Source organism: Caloenas nicobarica, chromosome 16 (genome assembly GCF_036013445.1).
Source record: "Caloenas nicobarica isolate bCalNic1 chromosome 16, bCalNic1.hap1, whole genome shotgun sequence".
NCBI lineage: Eukaryota > Metazoa > Chordata > Aves > Columbiformes > Columbidae > Caloenas > Caloenas nicobarica.
The window spans coordinates 9,811,363-9,823,367 of NC_088260.1; the positions used below are offsets into that span (position 1 = coordinate 9,811,363).

Sequence of the window (12,005 nt, forward strand, 5' to 3'; positions counted from 1 at the left end):
GGCGGCGCCACCGCACTGCGCAGGCGCCAACCCCCAACCGAGTCAGCCCCGCGCCGAACGGGCGGGGGTGTGCGCGCGGCCACGGGCGGCGCATGCGCCCTCGCGCGCCCCACCTCGCGAAGGGGGCGTGGCCGGGCGAGGCGTCTCGCGCCGTGCCGCACCGCACCTCACCTCACCTCACCTCACCTGAGGGCGGCGGGGCCGGGGGCGCTGCCCGCGGGGAGGAGGCGGCAGCCGGTCGGGGCTTCCCGGGCGCTGCCTGCGGGGCTGGTGCCCAGGAAGCCGCCGGCGAGGCGGCGTGGGTGCGCGGCCCGCCCTGGTGGCCCGGGGCTGAGGGGGCCGCGCTGCCCCTCGGCTGAGGCGGGACTGTGAGGTGGGGCGTTGGCGTCGGCCCCGGCCCCGGCCCACGGCCTGGGTCTTGCTCTGGTTAAAAAAACACGGTTTATATATATTTTTTTTTTTCTGGAATTAATCCATACAATTTAAGCTTCAGAGAAAGCTCGAGGAGGGGAGCCGGGAGTGTGAGGCGAAGCTCGAGGGTGACCGTGACCGGGGGCGGGGGCGGTGCCGCGGAGCCGCTGTGGCCGCAGCCCGAGCACCCGGGGAGCACCCGGCACGGACCGCAGCCCGGCCCGGGGCAGCGAGGGCCTGCGGGACTCCTAAACCCGGCCCTGTGCCTCATAGTACGCTATTAGATTAATTATAGCTTTTCATTTGAGCGAGGAGTAAATACAGTTTAAAAGGTTGTGGAGAATAGCTTTGGCTTCTCAGGTTGCAAGAACTGTGTGTGAACACAAGCTTTGAGACTTCTGGCTCCTGGAAGACTGCACTGAGTTGTGTAGCTCATTGTTATGCAGGATATATGACTGTTGTCATGAATATCAAGCAACTGCAGTTAATAAACCCAAATTACAGTGTTGGTGCTTTAGTGGGACGTATAGCAGAGTCTGTATTTACAGGCAATGGCTGGAAAGTGCTATGAATGCAGTAACTAAGAAAATGTGCTGATCTCACACATCCCTGTGAAAGTTTCCCCATCAGAGTTTCTGTTTAGTTCAGACCCCGGGTTAAAGCCTCTCTCCCAACAGCAGTTCAGCTGTTTTGTCAAAAGAAATGCTCCAGTAAAAGATTGCATTGCAGCCTCTCCCTTGAGGTACATTCCTTCCTAGATTTCATAGGACTGCTGACTGGTGAGAGCAACTATGATTTACAGTCCCCTCCTTATCTTGGGTAGAATTTAATTTTTAAAATTGTAAATCAGAGTAAATTGACACCTATATTTCATCAGAATTCCTTTTAAAACTGAGAGGATGTATGCTTCCAGATGTTACAACACAGTTTGATTTACATCGTGGGAAAAATTTCCTGTTTACATGTCCCATGAAGTCAGTAATTTTGTTTAGATGTCCTTCCCCATCCATTTCTCTGTCCGTCTGCCTGTTCTGAGCTGGCAGGGATTCCCCTGGAAGGCTGACGCACAGACACGGTTGTACTTGTTTGACATTGAAAGGCTCCTTAATACTTAAGTAATATTTCTGATACTTGTTTTGCAACAATATCACCAATGTTACTCCACTATGTGATCCATGGTATGTTCAACAAAATAACGTTCTGTGCTTCTACCTTTGGACTGCATTTTAAGAGTTACTTAGCAGTAAAAAAATGGCATTTCAATGACAATCAGCAGCATGACTTCCGTATTAGGGATTTGAAAATTTTCTGCATTTGTTTTGTACAATGTATTTCTCGTGATAGCTCACCAAGGGACTCTGCTTTCTGTTTTCTAGCAGGAAACAGAACATGGTTCGTTCAGCTCAGTGAATTAATGAACCAGCTGACAGCGCATACAGCTGGTATCCTAGCTCAGGAACTTAAAAGGTCACTGAAAAAAACTGCATAATATTGCAGCATTATATCCTGTAATGTGTGGAAGAGTGGTTCAGCTGTCCACTAGGACAACTGTCTCATTGTGGTTATATTCTGGATTAGATTGCCTAGAAGGATTACAGAGTCTCCATAACTGGAGACTTCTAACAAAGAGCAAACCAATGTCCTAGGGAGCAGGGCAGGTACAGCTGATCCTGCCCCAGCCTGACGGGTGGATCCTGCAGGGTTCCGGGGAGCAGCTGCCGCAGGGCAGTCTGCTCCCAGCCCCAGGAAGGGAGGGGAGCTCCCTGAGTCCCCCCAGCTCAGGAGGGGACTGTGCAGCAATGTGCACAGAACATCATGGTTATTATGCACTCACGTGTTCTTTCTCATCCTGCTCCAGCCTTAAGTTTTGTTTGTTCTTTCTCGTTACAGGGAAGTAGTGTAAGTGCATACTGGCTGAATTCGCACAAGCTTGTCCTCTGCAATTCATCTCACTGCAGCGGCACAGTTGCTCACCCAGGGTCTTCAAGTGGGGAAAGTGTCTGGGAAAAGTGAGAAGTGCCAGCCTGGTGAAGAACTTGACGTGGTAGGAGTATGGCTGTGTGAGCAGAGCTCCAGGTAGAACTCTTACCTGGGGGATGACGTGACCAACCCTATGAAATTTAACAAGAGCAAGTGCAGGATTCTCCACCTGGGACAGGGTAATCCAGGTTCTAGGCACAAACTGGGAAATGAGAGGCTGAAGAGCAGCCCCACAGAAAGATCTGGGGGTTTGGGTTGATGGCAAGTTGAATAGGAGTCACTAGTGTGCCCTGGCAGCCCAAAGAGCCAACCGTGTCCTGGGCTGCATCAAGCACAGCATCACCAGCTAGTTACAGTTGTTTTAGTTTAATTCAGCAATAATGCTGTACTAACCTCTAGCTTTTAAGTGATATTGCTTTTGCCTTGTAAAACATGAAATAGCTTTTACTTCCAAACACCAGTGTCCAATTCTATACCTCTAGCAAACTCAGTTTAATGCAATTCACACATTCAGTTAATATAGGCCTAGTTTTTAGTTAAATAAGAGCAAAGGAACCTGACAAACATAGATACAGGAGATTTTATTTAACATTGTGTACAAAGAAAGGCTACAAATGCCTTAGACTCCACCCCCCCCACCCCCACCCCCAAATACAGTTTTTGGATCCCTTTTTCATACCACTTTTCTCAGAAAATTTAAAAAAAAAACCATCCAGAATGACAATTTTTCCCAAGTGTTTTCCCTTTCCTTTTCCCCTTTCTTTGGGGCGAAACTGAGAGGTGTTTAGCAGTCCAGTTTCAACACCTTTCAGTATTAAACTATTAGGATTAGATTTTCTTTTCCAAAAACAGAGCACTATGAGATACTGAAGCACTAGCAACAGCAGTATAAAATGTCAAAAACTGACTCCCTAACACGGTAGTGTTAAAACAGTGCCAACAATATTAACTCTGATGAAACCCAAAATTATCCAAACAGTAACAAGTTGTTTGTCTTCTACACCTGATAATTTAGCACTAATTATATTATTTAATTGTATTTATATTTAAATAAATAGTCTTAACTCCCTTCCTTGGAATTCTTCATGGACTATAAACACTTGAAATACTAGAGATAAGAACAAACTACACAACTTACATAGGCAAGAGAAGACTTACTTTTACTTTTTTGCTGGACAGACACAGAAGGAACAAGATTCCACAGTGCCCTGCTGTGAGATCGTATTTAAATTCACTGTTTCATTGTGGTGCTTCTCAGTCACCCAACACAATTCTTTACCCTCTTTTCTGCTGCCTTGGTTAGTACTGATACCTCAACTCTTGAAACATCTCCCCCTGTGTTGGTACATTTTATGCAGGAACCCAAATACTTTACCATTCCTGCGTGGCTTCTGCAAGTTTTCGTAGGTAACTGTGAAGCCCAAACCAAGATTTCTCTTAGGCTGGGAGCAGCAGTAAGGAAGGGATTAGAAGAGGCTGTTGAGAAGACGTGTCCTTTTGCAATGGCAGGTTTTACATTACCACCTCCTATAGCTGAAATGGTTTTTAGATATGGATCGGTTTTCAGCTGACTATTTTTGTAATACCTAGGGTTAGCATAGTCCCAATTTCTCCCAAAATGGGACTAAAATGGAGGGAATTTAAGCTATTCTGTGCAGACTGGCACACTTTTCAGTTAGGCACAATGAGAAGGAACTGGATGAGTCTCTTCCTGAAACTGCCCTATGGGCCTCACTCACACTGCCCCAGGGGAGATGTGAGCATCCAAGCACCAAGGCCATCTGCTCACTAGTGAGCTCTGCGCGTTGTGATCCCTCTTTGGGGTGACCTGCAGAAAGCTGCTGTGTTCTCCTTCCAGGCAGGAAGCGGTTTTGTACACAAGCCTGCCCTCCCAAACATCCCCAGGGATCTAACATGGCCTGGTCATAAAAACAATTCTGCAGATCAGAGATATGGTTCCTCTGTGGAATGTATTGGGTTCTCAGAACATCGTACCACCGGGGAAAAAGTCTGCAGCAGTTACACAAACAAAAGCCCTACTTAAAAATAAAACAAAGTTTCCTCCATTCTGACGAACCACAGTTGACAAGAGAATTTGAACATGACCGCAATTAAGCCAAAGCAGCGGAGCAAACACTTCTGCTAGGCTTGGGGACTCCATAAGCATATTAGTTCCCAAATATGCTTGAACAGGTGTAAATTAATAGACTCTTACTTAACTCACAAAACAGGCCTACATGTGCCCAGAGCTTTAGCAGTACCTGGTCCATTCTGCACCAGAAGACTGGAAATATTGTAGATCTCTCCAGGCATAGCTCTGCTACAAACTGAACCTCCCAGTGGGGTGGTTTCTACAGTACGGAGTGACATGAAGTGGTTTCTGTTGGAAAAGGAGGGGTCTGTCTTACTGCAAGGTCAAACATGACTGGGAAATAAATGACATGGGAAGTATTTGCATGGTCCACCTGTATGTTTTTACAATCGTCTCCCACAAATCCACTATGACACAGTAACACAAAGAGAATCAGAAGTGGAGGCAAACTAGGTCAGTTAATAATTTTCTAATTCTTGGCAACAGCATTTATGTATGCACTTGACCTGGAAGGCCTAACTCTAGCTATATGGCCATGGAAGGAGGAGAATCAAGGTAACACATATACTCAAGTTTGCTGCAGTCCTACTGTTTCAACCATTTAGTCATTATAGCACGTTGTGGCATTTTATCCTTGCAGCCCAGAAACAGACTCTTTGAGCTTAGATCACAGTCTAACTTCCTGGTTCTGTGAGCTTTTTCCTTCTTTGCAGTGGGGTTTCAACTACGGTAATATATGGACTCTTGCCCCTATCTAATGCCACAGAGGGGGAAAAAGCAGAGAGCAAGTGATAAGCACTGAACTGTGAATTTTCAGTAGCAAGGAAGAGGAGTTGCAGCACATCAGAACTGGGAGGCCCCAGTAGCTGAATTCCTGGTGTTCCTATAATAATGGGGTTTTTACTGGCAATACAGTCTTTGCTCACAGTTATCAAGAGCATGAGCCTTCTGCTGTAGTTTGAAATGAGAACTTCTTTCTAGTTCCAAACCGTATGGTCCAAGTGATTCCTCATTATGCTTCCCTTTTCCATTTGTGTTACTTTTCCTCCCTAAAACCTTGTTAATGATTAATCATTAACTGTAAGTGCCTTCTTTAGATCTTCTCTGGGTTGTAAGGGCATCCATGTATCTAATTCTATCCAATGAGAAATTTAATAGGATACATATCGACTTTCATTTCATTTCATTCTAGTTGAGAACGGAGAACAGCTAATATTAATCTAAGGCTCCAGTATCTCAGTTGCACGTACCTTATGTTAAAGGAAGCGAACGGCATCAGACTTATTTTTACAATAACAGTACTATGTTAGCAAAGTTTATAAAGAAAATATACCTGGACTACAAACGTAAGAGGGAATAAACAAGTGACTTACTAACTATACCAAGAATTTGATTAATTTGATGATATCTACTTAGGAATTGCCCTTTCAGACGTTTATTCTTCAAGGAACAGAAGCAAAGCCCTTAAATCTAGTGTGAATGTACTGGTCTACTGTTGTTACACATCCTCGTCTTCTTGAATTAAAGTAAAAAGAGAAAGGGTGGGGGCTTCTCTTAAAATATTTCCCATTTCTTACTAAAATTTCCATAATAAGAATGCCACACTTGATACTGTTATCCCAGTAGATGACCAAGCACTGAAACAAAAGGATTAACCAGTAAGGAATCAGAGAGGGTTGGGTTTTTTTGCCATCAGATTTTAAACATTATTAAAAGCCATGTTGGTCAATTTACATTTTATACATCCTTGAAATAATGGCATGTTAAGATAAATGAACACATTTTGATACCTTCCAGTGTTACAAGGGTGACAAACAAATTTGGAGATCCAAGTATCCCTTAAAGAACAGTACATTTGTTTAAATAAACTTGTAGAAAACTAACATAAACAACCATAAAACAGATAAAATGAATAAACTGTAAAAATACTGCATCTCCCATAAACATACTCTGTGGTTCCACCACCTTGTGGCTAACAAAAAAAGTTGCAGATTTGCTTCAGGCGGTGCGTGCTGCTTGTCTCGTTTGAGGCAGGCAGTGGGCATCAGCAAATAGTCACCACACGGCTGGATTTTGCCCATAGCTGATAACACTGAAAACCAGCAGCACTAAAATACAGCCTGAAATAGCTCAGCTACTACCTCAACTTGTTACACTTGTGCAAGACTAAAGAACACCAGCAGCATTTTAATGGATGTGTTTCAATTTGGTTTCAGAGTACAAAGCACACACAAACACAAAGCTGAAACTGATCTTGTAACTTATTTCTTGTCCATCCTTGAAAACTTTTCCCATAGTTTGCTTTACACAACTTTTTAAAATTTTGCTTAGAAACCTTTTCAGCATTAAAAAAGAAACCCATGAAAAATTTAAAATAGTTTCTAAATGCCAGAAAACTGATGCTTATTCCTTTCCTTAAACTGGAGATACAGACTATCCTAACCACCTGAATTTCTTTAGTTGAAAGTTTTAACATTTCAGATTCCCGTTTACTGAAAGCTACATTTTTAGAAAGGTGACTCCAATACACTAGAAAATGAAAGCGCTTAAAACTTCCAGGCCACATGTAAAGAGTAACTTGTTGCTAGTTTGCTCTTACATTGTTTATATTGTACTTCTTAATACAGAAAATGGAAGAGTTCAGTTTTCTGACACAACTTGCAAGGGAATATGTAAGAGTAGAAATCAGAAGGCCTTCTCTTAAAGCCAAGTTTTGCAAGTCCCTTTTTGTTTAAGTATGATAAGGCTTATTAAAAAGTATCAAAGTAAAAAAAAAAAAAAAGAAAAGGCAAAACCATAAAAGCCTTTTGGAAATACTTAATTTCTGAAAACATAAGACTAGTTGAAAAAAACTTAATTGCAGAATTAAAGGAAATTCAAGAAATCAATTCTTGTATTTCAAAACAGTCCATGATTTCATCATCAGCAATAAGATGCAGTATCTTTTCCAGCCCAAAATTACCAGCTTTGGGGAAAACATATTCATACTTAACAGGAATAATTAACGGGTTAAGTTAAATTAACTTTTTTCCCTGATCCACATGCCTGCATGTTAGATAACGTTACATTAGAACTGAGCATTGTAATGAGAGACTAAAAGCAACAACCTGTAACAGTAACCAAAGCAAAAGCAATTTTCTCATGGTTACATACTATAGATCAGTAATTTAATATTAAAATTAACTTCCTCTATAAATAAAAATAAAAAAGTTGGGCAAAAGTAAATTGGCACAGTCATTATGGTATTGCTTTCCAGTTTCACCACTGCAAAGAGCAGCCACAGATTGCAAACACCAAAAGAAAAAGGCTGTTGCCCAACCACCTAGGGAGGTTCAGTTGGGGTTTTTGACCTTTTAAATGACGCCATCAGCAGCGCTACTGCCTCAGATACATCAACCACCAGCTTGGAAAGGGGAGGTGTGCAGCTTGCAGTCAAAGGATTGCTATAGAACGGCTACGTAAAAATGAGAACAAATACATAAAAACAAAACCATAGAATGTGGTTTACTGGTCTGCATGACTTTTCTTAAGTCAGTGTTTTTCAGGATTGTGACTAATTTTTACCTTCAAAAAGGCAAAAAAATAAAAATAATTGAAAAAAATCTTAAGCCTTCAAGTTTCCTTGCCTTCATTCCCTCCCTCCCCTCAAAAAGCACCTCCTACTATAAAACACTTTTTCTGTCTTAAGGGTTCAGAAGTTGGAATGTAGTGGAAATACACACAAGAGAGAAGGAATTTCTAGTTGTACATTACATTACAAAGAGGTTTGCTCCCCAACCTAAGGAGGGAGGGATACTAAGCAATATTAAATTCCTATAAGAATCCTTACAAAGCATGCAAAATATTGATATACTCACAAAATTTATATTTGTTCCTTTTTGAATTTGCAACTTCACAGTACAATGATTTCTAATATTATGCAGCAGTCAGAATTACAGTGACTACAAAATCATTTCCCTTTACATTTTTTCCCATTTGTTTGAAGGGCTCCTTTGTTATTTTTTTTTTTTAATTGAGGGCTTGCAGATCACCCATCAGAAAATGTGAAATTCAGCATAACAAGGGTTGCTTTCTCTGTCATGTTTCCCCTCAAACGATGGTGACAACTTAACTGTACCAGTCTTTCCAAATCTGTCCCTCTCTCCCCTCCCCACGCGGATCCCTTCCCTTGTCTTCAGGCTGCACTGTTCTTCTCACCAGGATGAAGATGGACGGATGCCACTAAATGGATGCTGCATAACTGGGTAGGAAGTAAAGGGGGCTGGAACAGTTTATGAAAATGGAATCACACCCACGCCCCTGAGATGTTTGGCACAACTGCTTCATAGCCAGAACACGTTGCTCTGGATACCAGCAAGCAGGTTTTTTATACTTTCAATTCCCTGGACAAACCCCCTGCCCTTTCCGCCTGTGTAACCTCGCTGGCTGCAGCTGACCGGGGCAGGGAAGCACCAAGCGGGGATGTGGCTCGACCTTTAGTACTGCTGTAGGTAGTTCCACAGAAACGTCTTCACTGCTCTTATTTAACAGAGGCTTGGAATTTCTTGAGAACACACAATGCATGCTACTTGCTAGATTGTCCATAAAGTACATTCTGACACATTTTATCGAAGTATTTTTATCTATCAGAAAAAGACTCTTGGAGAAGCCATGTACAAAGCCTCCAAAAATTCAAGTATCAAAAAAAGGTGTTCTGATAAAAGTTTGGAGTAAGCAGCCAGCCAAACTGATAGACGCTGATTTTTTTTTTTTTTTGGTCCAGAAATGCTTCAACTATTTTTGCAGTGATAACTTATTTTCTGTGGAGTGCTGGGAATTAACTGTCTTCCAAAATAATTTTCATTAAGTTTGGTGGCGTCTAAGGAATTTAGCAATCCTGCCTAGATAATATTGCCCCACTTTTATATTCAAACAACAGAATCAGAAACAGAATCACTGACTCTAATCCTTCCTGCCTCTGTTTGATTTTCTATATTTATCTATTTATAGCGTAACATCATTGGGTCTGGCTCCCTTAAACCCCCCCCAAAAACCCCCAAAACATCAGAAGTGCAACATAGGCAAGAGCAGGGCATCTCCTTCCCTCGAGTTGTATAAACATTTGCAAGAGAAGGGGTGAGTGAGGAAAAAACCAAAACAAACAGCAAACCACCAAACCTCAAACAAACCAACAGTTCTAGTTGTATGCAAAACTGTTTCATTTCTTTAGAACCCTGTTCAAATCAAGACTTCAATTTCTGAGGAGGGAATTCTTAGATCCCAGACCCTTCCCTTCTTTCCTCTTGCAAAGCAATGCTATTTTTGTGGCCTAGAACAGTACTTTAGAAACAGCAGTTATTAAAGACACAGTTGTGATATATTCTTTAACTCCCCTCACCCAAAAAGGGGTATCCTGTGAAGTGATCCAATAGAAATCTTGAAGTTTCTTTATGATAAATCCATAAAATGAGGAATACCTTCTGTCACATTCCCAACAAGAAAAATAGCCACACTCTGTGGTGCATTTGTTCAAGTGTCTATTGCTCCTTCTAGTGGAGATTCTGCGCAGCTCCACCTCCACATCGGTTCTGGTCCTACCAAGCAAGAGCAGAGATTTTTCTCCTTTCTCTTCAGGTGGTCTCTGGTTAACAAACAGCAGAAGCACTGAGGGTCATAATCCCCAGGACAGGAACAGGCCAGTAATGTCCGAAGAAACACCAGTTGTCTTTTTTCTCAGGTGTGGCAGATTTCTGCCAAGAGCAGTTTTTTGTGTCCTGTTAGTATCACAGGCACCTACACCTCTGTGGAGAAGAGAATGCTTTGCCTCTTGCTGTCTGGGGTAGGGATAGTCTCTAGCTGCAGGAAGTACAGAAGAACTTGAACCTGGAAAGAGAAAGGAAAGGGTAACAATAAAGCTCTGATAACTCGTTCTCATCCTGCTATTGGAGAGCTGGCAGACATGCCTACAGCTCTCTCCACAGGAACAATCTTGAAGTTGTGTATTTTAATACAGTGTATAATAGCAGGAATATTAAAACTTGCAGTGCTCCAGAGACACTCTTTTCAGCTTCCAGGGTATAGCAGTGGTGCTGGAGTTCCACTGCGCTGAAAAAATCTGATCTATAATTTGCCATTACTCAGTCAAGAACATACCAACCAGCATGACCACCTAACACAGCTTCTATGGTCAAATTCTCTGCATCGCCTTCAGAAGGCATCAGTGGCCCAAGAAATCTGAATTTAGCAAAGCATTTTGTTGGACATCAGTGAAGGTGGCTTAAGCGTTGAGGAGCATCACAGGAAAACACTAACGGTTCTTTTATCCCAGGCTGGCAATATGGCGCTGTGAGATAGCCCTCAAAAAATCTTGCTATGCGCAAACACGAAACATGCAGGATTGCATGCAGACTGACATCTTCTCACGTAAAGCTGTATTAGTACAGACACAAACTGAACTGCCTGAAGAAAAACAGTTCTACAAACAGTCTAAAATGTCTGTGGAATGGTGAAAGTTGTTTATGTTTCGCAAAATAAGTCGTGAAAACACAGAAGGATGGCTGAACCAGCCTTGCTAGGGGACTGCAGCTTCCCAGATACTGTCTTCATAAGATTCAATAGCACATTCAGGATTTTACCTGGGACATGACTTCTAGTGACCAACTATCGGTCATTGTGATGGGCTGGGTTGGGTTAGCAGGGATTTTACTGTCCTTCTCTGAAGGTCTGAGCAGCGTTGGTCCAAAGACAGTTGCAAGATTATGCAGGGACATCTTGTTAATGCTTTCCCTCTCAGCAACCCTAGGAGAAGAAACAATGAACAGGGCACATCTTTATAAATATCTGAGTTTGGAAGTGTCCTTAAGTAAGAAACCATATTTATTCATTTTGTAAAAAGTTTTAGATACATTCAATCGACCACTCTCTCCATACATGCCTAAATGAGCTTTTTATATAAGCAACACCTTGATCTGACAAAACCACAGTCTCCAGGTGCTCCACAGACATGGCTTAAACTTGGGAAAGGGACTGCTGCTGACTGTCTGGACAGGCAGAATTGGGACAGGAATAAAGAAACGTTTTTCATCCCAGTTTCATAAATGAGAAACTGAGACACATAGGTTAAAAAATTTACCCAAGGGCAGAAAAATCTGCAGCAGAAACACCAGTAAATCTCAGATTTCCTGGATTTTAATCCTCAGTCACAAGATTATCTTTCATCTCGCCAGTGACAATCTCTGGTATGTACAAAATACATATGTAAATTAACACACTGTGCATGTATTAAGCAAGCTTATTGCATTAATATCAAACACATGGAAATACTTTTTCACAGTTACAACCATATTTACAAAGACAGACAAGATCAGAAAGACTAGTCTAAGCAAGGAACTGACAACTCCAGTTAGCAGAATTGCAAAGCTGGAATTTAAAAAAAATATCTAATGTTAGTTTGTAGACACCTTTTGAGACAGGACGCTAGTCCTTAAACATGGCCAAAGCTTCACAATCTATAGTAAAACCTTTCCCAATCTTTGTATCCAGA

General features: G+C 42.1%; 1 protein-coding gene across 1 annotated transcript in view; it reads right to left on the bottom strand.

Annotated features, from left to right (window-relative positions):
• Positions 1-3,062: 3,062 nt before the first annotated feature.
• The window catches only part of BCR (BCR activator of RhoGEF and GTPase), a 100,976-nt gene continuing 92,033 nt past the window's right edge, over positions 3,063-12,005 (bottom strand). Inside the window, exons 22-23 of the mRNA XM_065646131.1 lie at positions 11,098-11,260; positions 3,063-10,345 (exon numbers count right to left, since the gene is read on the bottom strand). Of these exons, the coding sequence (XP_065502203.1) occupies positions 10,256-10,345; positions 11,098-11,260 (253 nt within the window). The 3' untranslated portion in view covers positions 3,063-10,255. The remainder of the gene's footprint in view (positions 10,346-11,097; positions 11,261-12,005) is intronic.